The sequence below is a fragment of the Moschus berezovskii genome, chromosome 18, assembly GCF_049115385.1.
Source record: "Moschus berezovskii isolate FMDL1 chromosome 18, NW_MosBer_1.0, whole genome shotgun sequence".
NCBI classification, from domain to species: Eukaryota; Metazoa; Chordata; class Mammalia; order Artiodactyla; family Moschidae; genus Moschus; species Moschus berezovskii.
The window spans coordinates 36,844,572-36,867,350 of NC_142477.1; the positions used below are offsets into that span (position 1 = coordinate 36,844,572).

Below are 22,779 nucleotides of genomic sequence, written 5' to 3' on the forward strand. Positions count from 1 at the left end.
GTATATATAAGAGCTTTTCTGTATTCAGTTGCTTAGATCAGGAAGTAAAATTGCACCAAAAACCAAATGACTCACTCCTCTAGAGCATGAATGACACTAAACAATGGGAGACAAGAAGCAGATGTCACCCATGACAACCAACAGCCATCAGGGTATTTTGGAGACACAAAGTAGGAAAAGCACTTTTTTTCAAAAGCAATTGACTGTATCATTTTCCTCACAGTCCAAATATGTAATTTTCATTCATTGGCCAACACCTGGGAGTCCTCTTGTGTTCTATCATATTGGATTTCAGAAACTTAACAATCACACACAAAAGAAATGTGGTTACTTTTCACTATGTTGTTTCAAATTTCCTTAACTCAGAAACATCTTTTCTTTCATTCTCTACTGGAATAACAATGAAGAGCACAGATCCTCTTTGATGCTATAGTTAAAGGTCAATGATTTTTCCTCATTTTCAGAAGAAAATGTATCACTGGTGCTGATTCAGGAGAAACACTGCCAAGGCTGCTGCTCCATTTTCCAACTCCACTATGCCCTTATCCTCCGATGTGTATCCTTTAGATGCTTGACTTTACATTTTACCCTTATGTAGCACTAGTGGTAAAGAACCCATCTGCCAGTGCAGGAGACATAAGAGACACTGGTTCGACCCCCTGGAGGAGGGCATGGCAACCCACTCCAGTGTTCTTGTCTGGAGAATCCCATGGACAGAGAAACCTGGCAGGCTGTAGTCCATAGGGTCGCAAAGGGTCAGAATGACTGAAGTGACTTAGCACATGTGCATGTTGTCCTATAGACACAAAATGCTGACTTCTGGCCCAGAGCTGGCTCTCACGCATTCGTGATCAAGTTTCTCATTCATTTTCTTTTTTTATGCTGGGTGGTGCATTTTTTTTTTATTGGAGGCTAATTGCTTTACAATACTGTGGTGGTTTTTGCCATACATTCACATGAATCAGCCATGGGTGTACATGTGTCCCCCATCCTGACCCTACCTCCCTCCCCATCCCATCCCTCAGGGTCATCCCAGTGCACCAGCCCTGAGCGCCCTGCCTCATGCAGCGAACCTGGACTGGCGATCTGTTTCACATTTTCTACCATCTTGTCTTACCTTGTGCTTTTCTCCTCTCACTGGGAATTGCTGACACTACTTTGAATGCCTTCCCCTTCCTTATTGCAGGAGAAAGATGACACATGCTTAAGAATTGTCAACTGCTTCCTTGGAAGACCTTTTTGAAATTACTCCACACCCATAATGACCTTCTTTTCTGAGTTTCTGTCAAAATTATATTCAGTTCCACATACTCATGAGTAAGCGCTTCCATCAGTGATTAGTTCCTGTGTCCCAACAAGCCCCTCATATTGCTTAGTTGTTCCTTAGCTGTCTTGAAGTGAGTCATCGTGTTTGATAAAATTCTCTTCTGACTCCCACAGAGCTTGGCAGGGAGTTGGAATATTCACCTTCAACATTTACTGATTCACTTAACCAGGTCAGTGTCTCCACCTCTTAAAATATAAGAGATGGTGCAACTCTTTCTTTTTCTCTGTACTGCATCACAGTACCCTGACAGATACATGCTTTCTGATAATGGCTGTGGCCCTCGATCTGGAATATTCCATTACAGCTCCTTACCTGGATTAAAAACTGGAAACCAGTGGTAGAATTCATTCCTGTAGGGAACAGTGTCAAACTCACTGCACTGCATCTGCCGAAAAGTGGGTGTATCCGGGCGACAGGGGTGGATGTTGCACAAGCGATAGCGTTTTCTTTCTCCAGTGCAGTACTTCCCTCCAAACTTTGGCCTACACATGAAACACACAAACTGTCCTTCAATTTCCTTAAAGGCCAGTTCAGTTCAGTTCAGTTCAGTCACTCAGTCGTGTTCGACTCTTCGCGACCCCATGAATCACAGCACGCCAGTATTTTATGTTAAAAATGCTCTGTCCCCCCTTATCTCCATTTCTGTCTTTCCTCTTTTTTCTACTGTACACATTCTTCTCTGGCTAACTCTTATGATTACCTTCATTATTTTAGTTTCCTGTTGAAAAACCTATAATGGCACCCTGTGACCACAGGATACAGTCCAGCCTCTTTAGCATGATGGCATTCAGGGCCATCATGATCCTGACTTACCACATTCCTTCTCATTTGCATACTGCTCCCATGATACCAGCTGACTTGTTTGCTTTTTTCCCCTCTGTGCTTCTAGATTTCCACTCTTCTCTAAATGTCTTCATACTGACCATCCTCTAAAGACAAATGTCATTTCCATCTCCATCATGAATTCTACCTGAGTTCCTGCCAGAAGTTAATCTCTTTCTCCTCTGGATAACATTTCATTATCCAGCTGGAGGCACTTTCTGCACTTATCACACCCAAAGATAATTCTTTGACCATTCATCGACTCCCTGTAGGCGGGACTAAGCGTTGTACTTCATAGTTGAGGGTAGGCTGGTGGTTTCCTATTTGTGATGATGACATGATACTCTATGACTTGGCAGCTCTCCAATTCATTTCCATCTAAGAGCCTTTTATGAGCCAAGCCATGCTGGGTTCTCACTAGACAGCTGACCAATATAAATCAAGGATATAGTGTCAGCACAAGCTGGTCAGGCACTGACCTGAATCTGTGACTGTATTTTTATTGACCTTCTCAATGAACTTGAGCAAACCAGCTACTGAGATCAGATATGATCACTCTACGGAGTCACCCAAGGAGACTCTATGACAAACTGTAGCCTCTAAGATGGGAGTTAGGACCATTTTTTCCCCTCAAGCCAAGTTAGGGGATCATCTTTCATTTCCTCAATAGGAATGTCCCCTTTCTGATAACCATGGATTGCTGACCATCCTCCCAAGAAGGCTAAGGACTGGCAGTGGCTGATACACAGCACTGACCACAGATCCTGGAGCAAATTGCCTGTACTTCCTGATTACAAAAATGGAAATAGTTTTTCTGATCACATTGAAACAAACTATAAAGATTTTATGTAAAAAAATTCTACAAGAAATTCTTGATTTTGAATTTTTGAAGCCACTGGAACCTTGTGTTGTAACAAAAAATAAGATTTTAAAATAATTTTGCCCAAATCCCTCAAATGTACACTTACTGATAGGCATGGGAAATGATAAAGATGTCACAGTAACTACCATTTACTGACAAATTTATGTAGTAGTTAGTGTGTTGAGTTATTCATAGATATTAAATCATTAACCTTAAGGAGAAATTACATATATAATTATATGTACAGTTTATATATACATGCATATATTCACAGTAATATATTTATAATAAAAAGCAGGTAAAATTTAGAACTGAGATATTGATGGAATTGTTTTAACATATATCATTTGCCTTTTAAAATATGTGACTCTTACTGTTCAACGCAGACTAATGTAAAGCATTTTCTACTTATAGGAGTCATCATATGTACACTGCTAAAAAGTTATACTTAGGAACTAGTATACCAGCAAATAATGAAATTAAGAATGTAACATATATATATTTGGAAATAAAGAAAACAGAATATTTCACATAAAATATCACTATACAAACTTAAAATAACAAAAAATTAAGCAATTTGATTAAAAAATTGAAAGCAACTTGTGAAATAACTTCTATGAAATCCTTAGCAGGCTAATACAGAGCTCTAAGGTTTACAAAATTCTTATCCAAAACATTAAAATAATCATCCTCAAAAAATGTGCCAAGCTATATATAATTGGTAACCCAAGGGAAGAAAACTACTTTTATAAAATTATACATTCATTATGATGGAAAGAAAGCTGTGTCTTTTCAATAAAATTGGGTATGATAATCCTCACTGATAGAATGGGGTTATTTAGAAGGACTTAACAGTGTCATACTTTATTTTTGGGGGCTCCAAAATCACTGCGGATGCTGATTGCAGCCATGAAATTAAAAGATGCTTACTCCTTGGATGGAAAGTTATGACCAACTTAGATAGCATATTAAAAAGCAGAGACATTACTTTGCCAACAAAGGTCCGTCTAGTCAAGGCTATGGTTTTTCCTGTGGTCATGTATGGACGTGAGAGTTGGACTGTTAAGAAAGCTGATCGCTGAAGAATTGATGCTTTTGAACTGTGGTGCTGGAAAAGACTCTTGAGAGTCCCTTGGACTGCAAGGAGATCCAACCAGTCCATTCTAAAGGAGATCAATCCTGGGTGTTCATTGGAAGGACTGATGCTGAAGCTGAAACTCCAATACTTTGGCCACCTCATGCGAAGAGCAGACTCATTTGAAAAGACCCTGATGCTGGGAAGGACTGGGGGCGGGAGGAGAAGGGGACGACAGAGAATGAGATGGCTGGATGGCATCACTGACTCTGTGGACATGATTTTGAGTGAACTCCGGGAGTTGGTGATGGACAGGGAGGCCTGGCGTGCTGTGATTCATGGGGTCGCAAAGAATTGGACATGACTGAGCGACTGAACTGAACTGAACTATATAATCTTCTAGAGACTTTCACATGGATTGTACTTTAAAAAATTTTTTGCTTATTTCTCCAAATGACAAAATCAGTTTAGTTACCTAAGCTCAAATCCAGTACCAAGCCAAAATGAGACAAAGCAAGAAAAAGAAAAAGGAAAACTTTTTTCTTCATGCTCTATGAGTCTTCCTTCTGGTTCTCTTTGTCTTTGGGAACCTACTTAGTTTCCTTGGAGAGCCTTGGGGTCACTGACATCACCCCATCCACAACTGGTCTCCCAGTGCTCAAAGAAGGAAGAAAAACATCTTTGACTTGACTTACTCAGGGTTGTTACAGAGCCTCTCTGCACTCTGGGCTCCAGCCCCACAGGTCCTGGAACAGTGGGACCAGGGTGACCAGCGGCCCCAGCCTCCAGGAATGCTCTCTGGTTTTTTGCCCACTGTGATACACTTGCCAGCCATACACCACTGAAAAGGGAAGAGACAGGAGATGTGTATGTCAGAAAGGTTCCATAACAAGCCGACTCAGGAACCCTAGCAGCCTGAACCCAGTTCTTCCTGATTAAGCAGACTTCCTACAGTCACACATCAGATGTAGAACAAAGAGCATCTCACAAAAGAATTTCCCCTGAGAGTCTTGGGTTTTAGAATCAGAGAATTTCAGTAATTAAAGGGAATGTTACGTGCCTAGTTGCAGGGAAAGGAGTGTGACTCAAAGTGTGACTGGCAGACTTGCATGCCAGAATGTTAGCTTCCTTTATTAAGAAAATCTTGCTACGGAAAGCACGTCAACTGAGCATGCTTAGTAACATAGCTGTCCAGTAATATAATTGATTTCCTTTTTGATGCAAGCTTCTTAGCTTGTTGAGAACCATAACAAACATTTTGTGGACTGGTACCATGATACTCCTTTATAGCCTCTATGGGTATTTAATGTTTGCAACAGATAACTCATCCCCTCTGTAAAAAAAATCTGCTCATTGCTAAAAAACCCAAGTTGTTACAGAAGTTAAAGTTCTTTCTAATATCAAGAAAAATTTCTGCTCTCCTGTAACTCTTTGCAGTGTTTCCAGTTCTAGTATCTCAAGTAGCTCAGGAAAAACTCCACTCTCTCCCTCTTCAACAGACTCCCTCAACAGCTATCAGTTTAGGAGGGTGAACATACAAAAAGGGAAACAAGAAATGCAAGCTGCTTTTTAGAAATGGCCACGTTTCATGTAGGATCTGGGTGTGTTTCATCTGCTTGCCTCCTCTTCCTCATTATTTCTGGTGACTGCGGATTTTGATCAAGTTCTATGATCTCGATGAGTCACAACATACTCAAGCTACATGAACACACCCACTAAACACGTAAATCCTAGGTCCGCACAAACCCAAACTGTGCTCTTGAATGGAATGTATTACTCTGTCTTCAGGTAGTCTGGACATCTAACATCTCTGAGTTCTTGGGTATTGGTAGGACTTTAAGAAACGCAGTCATGTCAGATGATGAACAGTCTTCCCAGGAGGCTCAGTGGGTAAAGAACTCACCTGCCATTGCAGGAGATGCAGGTTCGATGCCTGGGTTGGGAAGATCTCCTGGAGGAGGGCATAGAAACTCACTCCAGTATTCTTGCCTGGAGAATCCCATAGACAGAGGAGCCTGGAAGGCTACAGTCCATGGGGTCGCAAAGAGTCAGACACAACTGAAGCAACTGAACACGCACGCATGCAGATGATGAGCGAGAAGACAACATATGGTCTGAAATCAGCACCTTTGGAACAAAGAAGCCACTGACTTGTCCTTCCCAATGTTCAATATGAAAGTGAAAGTGTTAGTCGATCAGTCGTGTCCGACACTTTGCGGCCCCATGGATTGTAGCCCATCAGGCTCCTCTCTCCACGGAATTTCCCAGACAGAAATACTGGAGTGGGCTGCCATTCCCTTCTTCAGGAGATCTTCCAGACCCAGGGATTGAACCCACTTCTCCCACATTGCAGGCAGATTCTTTACCGTCTGAGCCACCAGGGAAGCCCCCAGTGTTCAATACAGAGGGGGAGAAAAGGTTAAAGAGAAGGTTGATGAGAAGCTCAGCAGATGTTTCTGATCACAAACTCCACAAAAGTTCGTCAGGGAAAGGTGGGCCAGATGTTGTGTAACTGGAGTGTGGCTTGGGTCTCAGCCCTCTCTCCCTGATTACCTGTCCCAAGTGAAGGCTCAAGAGGAGTAGTGGAAGTGGAGTCCTTTCCTCTGGCAAGTCTAACTGTATGATGATCTCCATTCACCCAGAAACAGCTCCTCGCCAGGGCCTCCTCCCCAGCTCAGCCCAAGAACTGAAGCCCCCAGCCCCACCTTCCTTCCTCAACCTGGCTCCCAACTGACACCTCACCTTCTTCTCACCACATTGAGTCCCATCTGCCGCAGCGTCCAACTTGGAGCGACAAAAGCCCTTCACCGAGCACCACAGTGTCTGGCAAACATTCTGGAAAACAAACATGAGACTGAGCTTTTTTGTATTTTTCAAAACTTGCACAAAAGCATTTATACAATAATGATGTAATCTACACAGGTTCATCCACATACCCACAATAAATGCTATGGCTGTTACTGAGTAAGACTGATGGAAAGTGATCACTCAAGAAACCTCAGTTTAAACTTAATCTGAACATTGTCATTATACATAAACAGTTGGCTGTAGGCCATTCTAGGCCATATGGAAATGGGAGATAAAACACATTTGCCAACAGTTGAATTTCTATATGTGTGGCACAATATCCACTGTTCAATGCCCTCAGGAAGGGTTCTAACTGTTGCTTCTTGATCTGAATACAGGTTTCTCAGGAGGCAGGTGCAAGGAGGCAGGAGTCTGGTATACCCATCCCTGTAAGAATTTTCCCCAGTTTATTGTAATCCACACAGTCAAAGTCTTTAGCATAGTCAATGAAGCAGAAGTAGGTGTTTTCTGGAATTCTCTGCCTTTTCTATGATCCAATGAATGTTGGCAATTTGATTTCTGGATTAAATAGTTCAAAGGTAATAGTAAGGAGAGGTAATGAGAAATGGAATCAGGAGAGCGGTAATAAGAATGAAGACGACAGGATAGAGTCACATTCCATCACAGGTTAAATACCAGGGCTTGACTTATCACTTAGATGTTGAAAATAGAGAAGACTAAATAAGGGATAAATCTTATTCCTACCTTGGCCTCTGGAGGTGCTCAGCAACCAGACAGGAAATTTAGGAAAGGGAGCAACTTCAGGGATTAAGTTGGTTGCTATGGAGTCTGCAGGTGTGAATCACTGTGATTCTTGAAAAGCACTATAGCATTTTCTTCACCACCACCCAGTTGTAAAGGATACCAAGGAGGTGGGTCAAAGAATATGAATGACCTCAACTTCAATCCTTCTACCTTACAGACATCTTGCCATGAATAGCAAGTTTCCATTTCTGGATCTTTGAAAGTGAAAGTCGCTCATTCATGTCTGACCCCTTGCGATCCCACAGACTATACAGTCCATGTAATTCTCCAGGCCAGAATTCTAAAGTGGGTAGCCTTACCCTTCTCCAGGGGATCTTCCTAACCCAGGGATCAAACCCAGGTCTCCTGCATTACAGGCAGATTCTTTACCAGCTGAGCCACAAGGATTTCCCAATACTTCCCTGGCCTTCCTTTAGTATGTTGGATCTCAAGCCCCACACATACCCGCCAGGGGCACCTAGATACGCAATACTTACTTCTACTTCCTGGCAGAAGGTGGCATTGGGGCCATACTGCAGCTGGCATTGGTGGTGAACATCATAGATCACTCCAGGGGCAATGATGTTGGACTTCAAGCCTTTCTTTTGGGGGATGTCATCCAGACAGAAGCCCCAGCCTCGGCTGAAAACAAGTGAATAGAAATGAGAGCAGTGGTTTACAATTTCCTTCTAAATGAAAGGTTTAGTCTTTCATTCAAGAGAAACTTCTATTTCTCTAGTGTTCTATGTCCTTTAAGACAACTTTATTTCTACTAGGCCCAAGGTAAGAGTTGTCTAAAAGGAAATGCAAATTACAATCCCACACCGTTTGGTCATATGTGATCTAAGAAATATTTACAAGCAGTGGTAAAATGAAAAAAAAAATTATATTACCCCCAATGGGGTATGGTGACGCCTTCTGACTTGTCCTAGTCATTTTTTTCCAGTCCCCCAGGGACTTAACTCACTCTTGGATCATAAAGAGCCCCTTTCAGATGACAACAAGCTGAAGGAGGGTAGGAGGAGACAGAGTGTTCACCTGACTGAAGCTGGAGGCAAAACCCACCTGGATCTCAGGGTCAGAGAGCAGAAGCGAAGTTACCTGTTACAGTTACTGTTACCACCCTGACACTGTGACCTATGAGAGGAACTGAGGCTTTCCCAGGTCTTGGGTAGAACTCAAAGTGCCTTCCGGTGTACAGAGCCCTGAGGGAGGCTATGCTGAAATGCACGGTCACTTACTCCAGGAAGCGAGTGATATAGTCCTTGCTGCACTTGGACCATGTCAGCGGGGCGGGATTGTACTGCAGCTGGCGGGACATGATGTACAGGTGCCTGCCCACAGGCTCACAGTCGTTTTCCTTCCCGTCATGCTGGATGCTGAAGCTGCAGGGAAGCACAGAGCACAAGGATATTAAAGAGGCAGGCATGAAACAAGAAGAAAACCACAGTTCCTCCAAGGTGAAAATAACCCACAGTGAGCCATCTTTGTATAGAAGGCATCTGATTACAAAGTGGGACTTTGAAGTTGGAGGGGGCTAGCTAATTTTCAACTAGAAAGCACAGGAAACATTTTAGGCATAGTTTTGTTTCAAGTATACAACCCTGGGAGCCGTGTGGCTAATCCAAAAACTTCCTTTTGGCAGAAAGCTAAAAGCTTCCAGTTTGGCTTTGGCTTTCTATGAGACTACAGTCAGGAGGGCAAATCTTGCCTCCATCTGTCTTCTTTCTCCTGCTGTAGCAACTGCAGCACAAAAGAACAAAACCTCCCTTTTGCTTTTTCATCATAATTTACTGGAGAGTATGAAAGGCGAAGCCTATGGGAGACTTTTTCAGAAGCTGCAGGCTTGGAATGGATGGATTTCTTTCCAGTATCATACAAGTCCTTCAATATATAGACATTAGGGAGCACGCACAGTCTAGTGGGCTTCCCAGGTGGCACGAGCGGTGAAGAACCCATTTGCCAACGCAGAAAACGTTAAGAGATGTGGGTTTGATCTCTGGGTTGGGAAGATGCCCTGGAGAAGGGAATGACAACTCACTCCAGTATTCTTGCCTAGAGAATTCTTTGGACAGAGGAGACTGGTAGGCTACAGTCCATGGGGTCGCGAAGAGTCAGACACAACTGAGTGACTAACACTTTACTTTAACATTGTCTAGCTGGCTTATTTTCCTTTTTTAGATGAGAGTTTGAGATTTGTCAAAAGTCACAAGCTAGTTCATGACAAAGCTAAGTGTTCTGCAGATCTCTGTGCTCCTAAATCAGTGCTCTTGCCAGCGTCTCATTTGGTCAGCTCCCTGACCTCACACTGCCAGGGGTAACCAGGTGAAGCAGCCTTGAAAGGCCCTAAAATGCTTAACTGACCCCCATGGCAAGGGGCTGCCTGGGAAAGAAGCTGACTGAGAAGTGTCTGTTTATAAGCCGAGACCTCAGGATCACTGCCAAGATGCTTTCTGAGTCCCCACAAGACCTCTCTCTGTTGTAATCTGCTTTTTGGACACTTGCAACCTGGAGATGTTGGCTCAACTTTCCAAATTTGAACAGAGGAAACTATGACCTTTTACTCTGCTAGTGAAATGCAATTCCTCTGACAGGAAAGCTCATATCCAACTTTAATAAAATCTCCTGATCAACATTAGCAACACTTGCAGAAAACAGCTTTTGTGGGATTTAGAAATTTCCTTGTATTATTTTTAATGCATTAAGATGTTATCAACTTACTTACAGACTCTGATCATATTCCACATAAATACAAAATTCACAAAGGAGTCACAGAATTAATCTACCAAGCTCTTTTATCACCCAACCACAAAGAATTTAATTCAATGAAAGTCTTTTTTTTTTTTTCTGAGCAGGCCTTCCCCAGGCTGTTGAAAATCCAGTCCTACCCTGTTCATTAAGTACTCCACAAGTTCACCTGTTTAATAATTAGGAAAAATCTTAAACAAACATGGTTCTAAAAATCTCCATTAATAATGGCTTTTCTAGCATCAGCCATTCCAATATGACAAGCCAGATGTCTGGATCTTATATACTTTATGTTTGTCACTCAGTTGTGTCCAACTCTTTGCGATCCCATGGAGGGATTTCCCAGGTAAGAATACTGGAGTGAGTTGCCATTTCCTTCTCCAGAGGATCTTCCTGACCCAGGGATCGAACCCAGGTCTCCTTCATTGCAGGTATATCCTTTACCACTGAGCCACTAGGGAAGCCTATCCTATATACTGGGTAACTTCAAACCTACCCTCTAAACACATCAGTTCTCCAAAAGCTCATGTTGCTCCATCTAAAGCTTTTAGTTCACTAAGCATTCCCCTCTCCAGCTCTATCACTCCTCTGTGCTCCCAATCAACAAAAGAAAAGAAAAGCTACTAAACAAAGGTTCCTCTGGACATGTCTACTCTCTCTATATAAGGGGAGCACTCGAGTCATATGGGATCAGTGGGACAGTGAAAAATGAGAGACAGGAAAAATACATGAGGTCAGAGGGATGAAAGGTGTTTCCAGGAAGCTACTTCCCAGCAAGTGGGATGAACCACAAAAGCAGTTTGGAATAAGAGCCTACTACAGGCACTGGCTGCTGAACTAGCCTGCTTTACCACATCTTGATTTCACACTTCCTGCTAGACGGCCTTATGAAAATTACAGACATGAAACAGCAAGCTAAATCACTGCCTGGGCCTTAGGGTATCACTTGGTCAGACATTTCTTGCCTTTTACTATTCATTTTATGGTGGAGTAGAACCAGCAGAGAACAAGAACCATGAAAAGTATGAAAGTGAGCTTTTCTAACTCATTCAGGAAATACCAATTTGGCATATGCAACAAGGAAAGCTCTATAAGTGAAATAGATGGAATATCCCAATCCAGAAAAATGGGAAATACTGGATGGATGTTGCCTTGCAAGTGTTCATCTCTATCATGATATTTTCATTACTTCAAGGGAAAGGATGCTAGGACTCAGAGAGGTTTTTAAATTTCCTTCTGGAATTCCATCTTCATTTTGGTAATTCACCTATTAAGGGATGAGAGCATAGGTATGGACGATGGATATAATCTAGGCTTCTCATAAATGGAACTTAAAATTTTTTTCTCAAAATAAAAATGCAATTATTTAGGCCAAAGAACCGATTAGTTAACTTCACTTTCTATTTCAAATCCTATGCAATCAGTGATGAAATAAACAAGTTTTCAAGAACAATGGAGTATCTTTTATATTAAACTATAGTGACTTTCTATAGTTAAGTCACTGGGCTTCCCTGGTGGCTCAGAGGGTAAAGCGTCTGCCCGCAATGAGGGAGACCTGGGTTCGATCCCTAGGTCGGGAAGAACCCCTGGGGAAGGAAAAGGCAACCCACTCCAGTACTCTTGCCTGGAAAATCCCATGGACGGAGAAGCCTGGTAGGCTACAGTCCATGGGGTTGCAAAGAGTCGGACATGACTTAGCAAATTTACTTCACATAGTAACTTAGGATAGTGGCTTATTATATTTTTCTTTTCCTGGCACCAGGCTGTTTCATTGATATGCCCAGTGTTTCTGTTTGGTCTACAGATAGTTAAAACTTTATATCTAAAAAGAGAACTAAATATTTCAGAAGCATCTTGTGCTATGAACAAATTTCTCAGGGTACTCCTAATGTCTTCTCTTCTTCCATTTTGTGTCTTACCGAAGTATTTTTTCTATCACTCAAATTCAAACTTATATGTCTTTCCTCAACTTTGTCTTTCTTTCCTCTCCTTTTTTTTGTTTTCAGTCATGCCACTCGGCTTGCAGAATCTTAGTTCTCTGATTAGGGATCGAACCTGAGCCCCTAACAGTGGAAGAGCAGAGTCCTAACCACTGAATTCCCCAATTTTGTCTTTCCTATGAGTGACCCTAAACTTTTTTGCCATTTAAAAGGTAGTGCTTTATTTAGGTCAACTGTACATGGCCCAATGCCCTCTTTTAAGATTCAAAATTTTAATTCATTATATTTACATATTAAATTTATATTATTATATCATTATAGATTCAGATGCAAATTGTAAATAAATAATACAAAGAGGTCCCACGTACCCTTTACCCACTTTACCCTCATGGTAACATCTTGCAAAACTATAATACGATATGACAGCTAGGATGCTGACATTGATATAGTCAAGACACAGAACATTTTCAGCTGGTGGAATTCCTCCTGTTGCACTTTTTAGCCAGACCCACTTCCTGAGCTCTGGCAACCACTAATATGTTCTCTATTTAGATAATTTTATTATTTCAATAATGCTATGTAAATGGAATCTTACAGTATATATCCTTTGGGGATTAGTTTTTTTCACTGAGCATAATTGTTCAAAGATTCATCAAGGTCACGGCATGTATCAATAATTGGTCCTTTTTCTTGCTGAGTAGTATTCCATGATATGGATCCATCACAGTTTGTTTAACCATTCACCACATTGAATTGAAACAATCCCTGGGTTGCTTCCAGTTTGGGGCTATTAAGATTAAGCTTCTATAAACTTTCATGTATAGGTTTTTTAAATATGAACATACATCTTCATTTCTTCTTGATAAATGCCCAGAGTACAACTGCTGGATCATAAGTAGTATCAGTTTACTTTTTAAAAACTGCCAAAATGAATTGAGGGTAAAGGATCCATTCTTTGGACACAAGTGAGCACTTGAGAATGTCTTATCAAGCAAGTCTTCACTTTTCTTCAACTTGCGCATACCATTGCTGAGAATGCCTTGAGCAATCATTTCTCAGTTTGATCCAGTTATATGGCTTGACACTGCTTGACTAAAGATGCTGCTGACACCAGTGACTTTATTCGAGGCCACAAGGGACAGTCCTTCCATGTACCAGGACTGAGGGTGCCTATACTTTTGCACATAAGAATAATTTTCACTTTGCCAAGTTATTATCAACATGCCAAGAACTCTGGCCTGGTATTTTCAGTATTTTGTCATCAATCTTATTTAATTAAAAGCAAGTCACTTAACCTCTCTGTATTTGAATTTTTTATAATTAAGGATACTACACTGTAGCACATTTATCTCCCAGGGCTTTTTGGTAAGGATCAAAGAAATCACAGTACCTACTCAAATCTACTCATTTCAGATAAAAGAAAATAAGCACAAAGAAGTGAAGGGAATTCTCTAAGGTCATAATATTGGCTGATGGAAAAGCCAGAATAATCACTCACATGTCCCAATTCCCAAGCCAATACTCTGGTTTAGTACTTTAGGTAAAGGTATTTTGAAAAGTTCCAATATTATATGAGAAAAATGGTGAGAAAGCCCAGACAAGAGAGGCCAGGCCTTGAATAATCTAGTCAACAGAGCTCTTCCTAATCCCACCTCTTTTCTGGCTGGACATTCAGAATATGCCCAGTGTTTTGCTTTCTCTCAGGCTAGTGGCCATATAACAGGTAGGGGTGCAGTTGAGCCATTTATATGACTCCCCACTCTGAGCTTCCACCTAGTATGATGTTTTCTCATTACTGGTTAATAAATACATCAATATTTTAAGTTACAAATAAGCTAAGATCTTTCCTCCTGAGAACCTCTGATTCTCTGATACTCAGAGAATCCAGAATTCTCAACATTCCTTTACCAAAAATTTCTGAAACCTGCCTTCAATCAATTGATCTAACCAAATTTACACATTTTTGTGACAACTTGGACTTCCTGTTAACTGGTGTTTGATAATCTTTCCAAGTTTAAAGCAGTTTTCCATTTTTTTCTTTTTTTCAGTGTCCTCCTTTAATACACATAAATACAATGGTGCAAACAATAGTATCTAATTTATAATGTTGTTGAGAGAAGTCAACGACACAATGTGAACTGTCTGGCATAAAGGAAGGGCAAAGAATGTTAAGGTTTGTGACTTTTTAGTGATATTAAACACTATTAACATCACTATTTCATAAGAACTAAATAGGAATTACTACTGAGTTAATCAATTAAGTTAAAGTTTATCTCCTTGTTTCTGCTCACCTTGTTCTAACTCAGAGATTTGCAGTGGTCTCTGTGACTCTGTGATGTTGATGGTACAAGTGGTCAGGGCAGAGAAGACAGTGGAATATTGAACTTGTGTCTTTCCCCAATCCCCTACACACACCCACTTTACAGATGAGAAAGCAGAGATTTAGGAGGTGATTCTCAAGCCACAATGCAGTCTGATTCTCCTGACACCCCGATACTGAAGCATGATCAGGAGAAGGAGATCTCAGTTTCCTCGGCCCTTTACCTGTGTCCGAGTTCATGGGCAACTGTGAAAGCCAAGGGGAGTCCAGAGTCTTCATTGATGTTACAGCTCCGGTGAGGCTGGCACATTCCTGACAGGTGGGACAGCCCCAGAGTCTCACAGCGGTGATTGACACCTGCACAGAGGTCTTTTCTGAAAGCAAAGAACAGGGATATGGAGATGGCTCAAGAAATCTAGAAAAAAACCCATTTGGCCATGAATTCACATTCAATATGTTCTGTAAAGCGTGATTAAAATTGTTTTTTAAAGTCCACATAAATTTTAGGGGATGATTTTGAATTCACTAGGATTATTCTGATTTTACCACTTCATTATTGAATCTCATTCACACCCAAAGAAATATATGAAAATACAGCAAATGTTTTAATTTGAGTTGCTTTTATTCTTAATCTCAGGAAGCCAAATTATATTATTTGACACATGAGAGAAGGATTTGATTGAAAATTGGAATTAATCAAACTTTTAAACGGGGAAAGGACAACCATCAGTGGTTGAGGTTTTTCAAACATGAAATGCGTTTTTGGCCTTTCTGAGGTATGTGTTCAAAAGGTATCTGAGAACTTTTATTCATTCATGAAAAAGGCAATTGGTCCCATCAATCCAACTAGAGAAATTCATGGTCTCTCCGGTCCCACCACCCTAACAATACTGCCTATGGGAGGGGATGGATACACAAAGAAAGACTCCTAGGATCTCACAGGATACGAGGAAGTTAGGCCCCTTAAAAAGCTGTCCACTGAGTGTCTATTAAGTATCCAGCAATAAAGAGGATAAAAAGGAGTGACAAAAGGATTGTAAAATATGGGTCTTACAGGTAAGGCGCATAAGCTCCCAATAAGGGAGCAGCTTTACCTCCACTAAGCACTGGACACAGTATAAGAAAAAACATGCCTTGACATGAATCCACCAGCCCCATTTCACAAGGTGTGTTCACACCAAATCCACCTTGTACTGAAAGCTCCTCTGTAGGCAACTCTGTTGAAGTGGATCTCAGTCTAGTCTTCCAGAGACCAGTTCAGTCCTCTCCCTCCCTCCCTTCCTGAGCCTACCTGCTCCTTCAGAGCAGAGATTCTCCACAGGGGTTGGTTTTGTTCCCTGCACCCTCCTCAGGAACTTCTGGCAATGTCTGGAGACAGTTATGGCTGTCACAACTTAGAGGAGGGTGCTGCTCACATCTCATGGATGGAGGCCAGGGATTCTGTTAAATAAATTCCAGGGCACAGGACAGACCCTCACAGCAAAGAATTAGCCAACCCAAAATGCCAATAGTGTTACTACTAAGAAATCCTGCTTCAGAACTTGAAATTCTCTCTGCTGTCTAGGAGCTGGTTGAGGTTCATCAAAACTTGAAACCAGAACTCTGTTGTAAAGAAGAAAAATGATCATAATAAGAAGAAAAGAACAGATCCTTTGTATTCTTATTGGGTGATAGTATGGCTACTGGGGTCAAACTAACTGGATTTAAGTCCCTGCTATACCTGCAGTTGCTGATTGCAGCCATGAAATTAAAAGACACTTACTCCTTGGAAGAAAGTTATGACCAACCTAGATAGCATATTAAAAAGCAGAGCCATTACTTTGCCAACAAAGGTCCGTCTAGTCAAGGCTATGGTTTTTCCCGTAGTCATGTACAGATGTGAGAGTTGGACTGTGAAGAAAACTGATTGCCGAAGAATTGATGCTTTTGAACTGTGGTGCTGGAGAAGACTCTTGAGATTCCCTTGGACTGCAAGGAGATCCAACCAGTCCATCCTAAAGAAGATCAGCCCTGGGTGTTCATTGGAAGGACTGATGCTAAAGCTGAAACTCCAATACTTTGGGCACCTCATGCAATTAGTTGACTCACTGGAAAAGACTCTGATGCTGGGAGGGATTGGGGGTGGGAGGAGAAGGGGATGACAGAGAATGAGATGGCTGGATGGCATCACTGACTCGATGGACATGAGTTTGAGTGAACCCCAGGAGTTGGTGATGGACAGGGAGGCCTGGTGTGCTGTGATTCATGGGGTCACAAAGAGTTGGACACGACTGAGCGACTGAACTGAACTGAACGGATACCTGTTAAAAGCAGTGAGATTTGGGGCAGGTGACATAATTTATAAGACTCAGTTTCTCGATCTGTAAAATAGGAATGATTGATAGTAATGATCTATCAGGGTTGTTGTGGGGATTACATGGAATGATAATGGTTCTAACAGATGTAGTACTGAACCTGGCCCATGTCAAATGCCCCTCAAAAGCCAGCTATCATTAACTCACTCATTCATTCATGTGAGAATGAGAGGTGAAACTATTCTGCTTTCAGAGAAAGAAAAGAGACACAGCTGAGACACAGTTGCCTGCTGGCCAATGCTGGTTCCATGATCCAGGGTTCTTTCCTACAGCCAGGTCTCGCCTAGACTGAAGTCTTCTCTGGGCCACTTGCCTGGGTCCTCACAGCCCCTGGCTGCCTGCTGACTCTCCAAAGCCTCTATGCTTAGATTCTACACCCACACCAACCTATTCCCTAGGGAAGTTACAATCAACACAGGTGTCACAAGTCCTGATGAACCTAATGTTTTCTGTAGACTGATTTCTGTAGAAAGAGTTGCAGGTTTCAAGATTGCAGGAAATTTTTAAAAAATAAAATTAAAGGATAAGAAATTCCATGGTGAAGAATTATAGGAGGCTTTAATGAGGATCTGCAAACAAGCTTACTGATTGTTTACAGAGCTGCACGGAGAAGCCAGTTTTAATGATGAAATCATCTCTGGGATAGGAACAAGCAGATGCAGTTGATTAACACGGAGAGCTGTGATAATTTAGCAAGTTTGCTAACTGCTCCCTTACTGGGATAGGAGTCAGGAGGTATCTAGTTCACAGAAACTCCCTTTAAAATGACCCAGAACAACAGAGAATAGAAGAATCTCATGAGTTTGAATACCTGGCAACCCTTTCACTTGCCAATCCCCCCACCCGTCTTACCATCCCTGGCTCTGGGGTACCTGGTGAGAAGAACGGCCACATCATGATGGGCAGGGTTGAGGTCACTCTTGGGATTGATGCTCTTCTGCCACTTGCAGAAGCTGGACAGTGTCTTCTCTGCATGGTGAACTATTTTCAATCCTTGCTGGAGAAAGAAGAGGGAGAGATTGGCACGGGTGAGATTTCTGTGGTCAGGACCCATCACATTAGGCCCCAAAAGCAGCCAAGTGAAATGAGCTCTGGGTGGGTGCTCCCCAGACATTTGGCAAGAATCTGGGGAAGCCAACATACTCCTCTGGGCCACTCTCCTGCTCTAAACACTATTGTTTCCATGACTTCCACTAAAAGAACATAAAGATGAGAACTATAGGACAGAAATGATCACTGGGACAAGTAGACCTTGAAGGAAAACTAAAAATATATTAGCCAAGACCAACACCTGTTTGATGTTCTATTTCTAGTAGTTCTTTGTTTCCAAAGCCAATATGATGCCAAAGAGGTATTTTCATTTCTAATACAAAATGAATAGATTTTCAACAAAAAGTTCCTTCATTTCATGAGGTATCCTGCCAGGATGAATGGAACATTTCTTTGTCCATGGTCTCCATCTTGGTTTGATATCCATGGATGAAGATCAGAAGGTGACATAATCTCTCCAGGCTTTTAACCATTTAGGATCATTGACTGTCTGACAACAATTAGGATGCTGGAGTAGATGGCCCAGCCTACAACATCAAGGGCTCCTGAGTCATATCCAGCTGGCCTACAGTTACTATTGAAGATGGGAGGAGAGGGCTGGTTCCAAATTAACTGGATGAACACTTGTCAAATGAAGAAGAAAAAACATAATCAGCCCTAGAGGGACTTCAGTTTAATTTGAATTTTTAAAGGAGAAATTTCTTTCCCCCACCTCATTTCTGTGGAGTCTCTATATAGCCATCTCTTGTACAGGGTGGGGTCTATAGGGAGAATGATGACCTACATTGGCCTACTCTAATCTGAGTCTATTACTCTGGGATCAGTCCAAGAACTTCAGGTTGTCTCTACATCAAATTATGAGCTTTTTTCTCTATATTCTGTATTTTGATGAGACCCACAATCAAATTCAACAGGGCCTGAGAGACTCTGGTTGCTTGTTAGAAGCATTCCAAGGTCCCCCCATCCGTACTGATTGACTACCAGAAATCACCTTCCCCTCATGAGAACACAGAAAGGTGGCTTATTGCTCATGCAAACTCACTGAACTCCTAGAGTAAAGAAGTTAAAGAGAAGAAATAGACTTCATGATTTAATAATCCTCATTCAGTTCAGTTCAGTTCAGTCGTTCAGTCGTGTCCAATTCTTTGCGACCCTTGGACTGCAAGGAGATCCAACCAGTCCATTCTAAAGGAGATCGATCCTGGGTGTTCATTGGAAGGACTGATGCTGAAGCTGAAACTCCAATACTTCGGCCACCTCATGCAACAAGTTGACTCACTGGAAAAGACTCTGATGCTGGGAGGGATTGGGGGTGGGAGGAGATGGGGACGACAGAGAATGAGATGGCTGGATGGCATCACCCACTCGATGGACAAGAGTTTGAGTGAACTCCGGGCGTTGGTGATGGACAGGGAGGCCTGGCGTGCTGTGATTCGGAGCTGTGGTGAAGGAGGAGAGGTTCTGGAGCGCTAGTTGGGCACAGTTTGTCAGTCTCCTAGTCAAACTGAAGGTAGAGCAAGAACCCTACTGGAAGAAACCCACCACATCTGCCAATAAAGAACTGGCCTGATGGTACAAACTACAAATAGAAAGGAGGAAAAGAGGAAGTGAAGGTGGAGGGAAGAAGGAAAGGGAAAGGAGGAAAGGAAGAAAAGGAGGAAGGAAACATTTATTGATCTTTATTTATATGCCAGCTAGTTGTAGATAAATTCTCTTTTTAATTTAATTGCACCCTCTTAGTATTATTTATAGGCTTCCCTGGTAGCTCAGCTGGTAAAAAATCCTCCTGCAATGCAGGAGACCCCAGTTTGATTCCTGGGTCAGGAAGATCCCCTGGAGAATGGATAGGCTACCCACTCCAGTATTCTTGGGCTTCCCTGGTGGCTCTTCACTGGTGTCAGCATTATTTATAAAGAAAGTATTGCTATTTTCATTTTATAATAAGAGAAAATTAAACCTCAGAGAAGTAAAGAACTAGCAGAAGGTAGCTCAGGTCAGTTACTGAATCAAAGTCTCTGAGGACAAGGGCTCCTAGATGGAGCTGTTAATAACTGGTGACCAGCCTCGTAAGAATGGTGCCTTACTTCCTCTCCTTCAGACAGGAAGGCAAGCTATAAAACAAACCATCAGCTATCACCAGATTGCTTTGAGGTTTGTTTTAAACTCGACATTTGCTTGTTTGTTTTGGGGAGAGGAAAGATGTGAAAGACATACTCATTAATTAAAAAATAATGCCATTTTGCATTATTCCAAAGAAAATGAAACTAGCATAAATCTAATAAAATATGTACAGGATCTGTACCCAGAATATTACAAACTTCCAAGGGAGGGCATGAGCCTTGATCTAAACTTCACACCTTATACAAAAATTATCTCAAGGTGGACCACAGACCGATACGTAAAATTAAAAAAAAAAAATTATAAAACTTAAAAAAAATCAGGGGAAAATCTTGGGTCCCCAAGACTAGGAAAAAAGTTTAGAGACTGGATACTGATAAGATAATCCAGAAGAGGAAAAATTGAAAAACTGAGTCTCATCAAAATGAAACACTTTTGTTCTGGGAGAAACCTTGTAAAGAGAATGAACAGAAGAGCTCCAGAGTGAGGGAAAGGATCTGCAAGCCAGAGAGCTGTCAAGGTCCTGTCTCTAGAAAGGTCTCTTCTCTAGAAAATCTAAAGATCTGTCAAATCTCAACAATGAAAGAACAGCTAGAAAACAGGCAAAAGACATGAAGAGACATGTCACTGAAGGGGCTAGATGGCAAATAAGCACAATAGAAAGATGTTCAACCTTATTAACCATCAGAAAACCATAATAAGATGTTGTTGTTGTTCAGTCACTCAGTTGTGTCTGATTCTTTGCGATCCCATGAACTATATATAGCCCACCAGGCTTCTCTGTCCATGGGATTTTCCTGGCAAGAATACTGGGGTCGATTGCCATTTCTTCCTTTAGGGGATCTTCCTGACCTAGGGATCGAATCTGTGTCTCCTGCACTGGTAAGTGGATTCTTTACCACTGAGCCACCACGGAAGCCCCTTTCACCCCATTAGGCTTCCTCCAACTTCTCTGTTTTTCTACTTCAAGGAGCATCATAATTTTCTGAATTAATCAAAGCTTTCTGAAAACCTTTGCTTTCAATTTGCCTTAGCAGCAAAATACCTCTCATTGTAAAAGTATCATTTAAAAAAATGGCTCTTGATAAAAAAAAAAAAGAAAAAAAGAAAGCTTAAGTTTTGAGTATCTTTTAAAAATGAGTATGGGTATAATCATTCAACCCATCTTCTTTTACATAATGGAAACATGCCTTTGGAATTTTCACCATAGACAAAAGAAACAAAAGAAATTGTGGAGGATTTTGAAAATGAAAAAAAAAAAATCTTAGAACATATTCTTTTACCAGGTTCTGCAGGAAAACTAGTATCTGAAGAAATCCTTTTCTTTTTGCTTTGTGTTTAAGGTAAAATTAGGTACCTAAAGGGGTCACTAAGACCTGAGAACATGACAGAGGAAAAACTGTAGGTATAATGAGACATTACTATATGCCCATCAGAATGACTAAAATTTTTTAAAGTGACAGCACCCAAACAATGGCAAGGATATGATAACATTGGGTCACTCACACTGCTGGTGAGAATGTAAAATGTACAGCCACTATGGAAACAGTTTGAAGTTTCTTAAAAAACTAAACATGCAACTATCATATGACCCAGCAACTGCATTCCTGGACATTTGTCCAAGAGAAATGAAGACTTACGCTCAAACAAAACGTACTGGAATGTTTACAGCAGCTTCATGCATGGTAGCAGAAAACTGGGAAGAACCCAAATGTCCCTCAGTGGGTGAATGGTTAAATAAACTGTCGTGTACCATGGAATGCTACTTAGGACTAAACAGGAACAAACTTTCCATACACACAACTTGGATGGATCTCAAGGGAATTAAGAACAATGAAAAAAATCCAGTCTCAAGAGGTTACATGAAATAAACCCAATCTCAAGAGCTTACATAGTGTATGATTCCATTTATGTAACATTCTTGAAATGATAGAATTAGAGAGATGCAGAACAGATTAGTGCTTTCCAGGATTTTAGGTCAGTAGGCAGAAGGGAGGTATCAAAGGGTGGCATCTTTGTAAAGAACTGTTCTGTACTGTGGTAAAGGTTCCAGAAATCTACACATATTAAAACTGCATAGAACTAAATGTAAACAGACACAATCAATGTGCATGCTCAGTCACTTCAGTCATGTCTGACTGTGCGATACCGTGGACTGTAACCTGGGAGGCTCCTCTGTCCATGGGATTCTCCAGGCAAGAATACTGGAGTAGATTGCCATTCCCTAGGGGGTCTTCCCGACCCATGGATTGAACCCAAGTCTCATGTCTGCTGCACCAGCAGGCGGGTTCTTTACCACTAGGGTCATCTAAGTGCTTGTAAAACTGGTGAAATCTGAATAAGAGAGGTAGTTTGTATGAATATCGATTTATTGGTTCTGATCTTGTAGCAAAGTTATACAAGATGTTATCCTTTGGGGAAACTGGGTAAAGGGTATAAGGGATTTCACTGAAATATTTCTTACAACTATATGTGAATCTAAACTATCTCAAGAAATTTTTAATATCTTAAAAGTAACAATTGGCCCAAACCAAGGCTGCTGCTGCTGCTGCTAAGTCACTTCAGTCGTGTC

The 22,779-nt window shown here is 41.4% G+C and overlaps 1 protein-coding gene across 1 annotated transcript in view; it reads right to left on the reverse strand.

Moving 5' to 3' along the window:
• ADAMTS12 (ADAM metallopeptidase with thrombospondin type 1 motif 12) overlaps nucleotides 1-22,779 on the reverse strand; it is a 391,698-nt gene that overhangs the window by 144,882 nt on the left and 224,037 nt on the right. The window contains exons 6-12 of the mRNA XM_055422207.2: nucleotides 17,912-18,036; nucleotides 14,910-15,059; nucleotides 8,919-9,062; nucleotides 8,175-8,319; nucleotides 6,829-6,921; nucleotides 4,782-4,927; nucleotides 1,640-1,809 (exon numbers count right to left, since the gene is read on the reverse strand). Coding sequence (XP_055278182.2) covers nucleotides 1,640-1,809; nucleotides 4,782-4,927; nucleotides 6,829-6,921; nucleotides 8,175-8,319; nucleotides 8,919-9,062; nucleotides 14,910-15,059; nucleotides 17,912-18,036 — 973 coding nt within the window. The remainder of the gene's footprint in view (nucleotides 1-1,639; nucleotides 1,810-4,781; nucleotides 4,928-6,828; nucleotides 6,922-8,174; nucleotides 8,320-8,918; nucleotides 9,063-14,909; nucleotides 15,060-17,911; nucleotides 18,037-22,779) is intronic.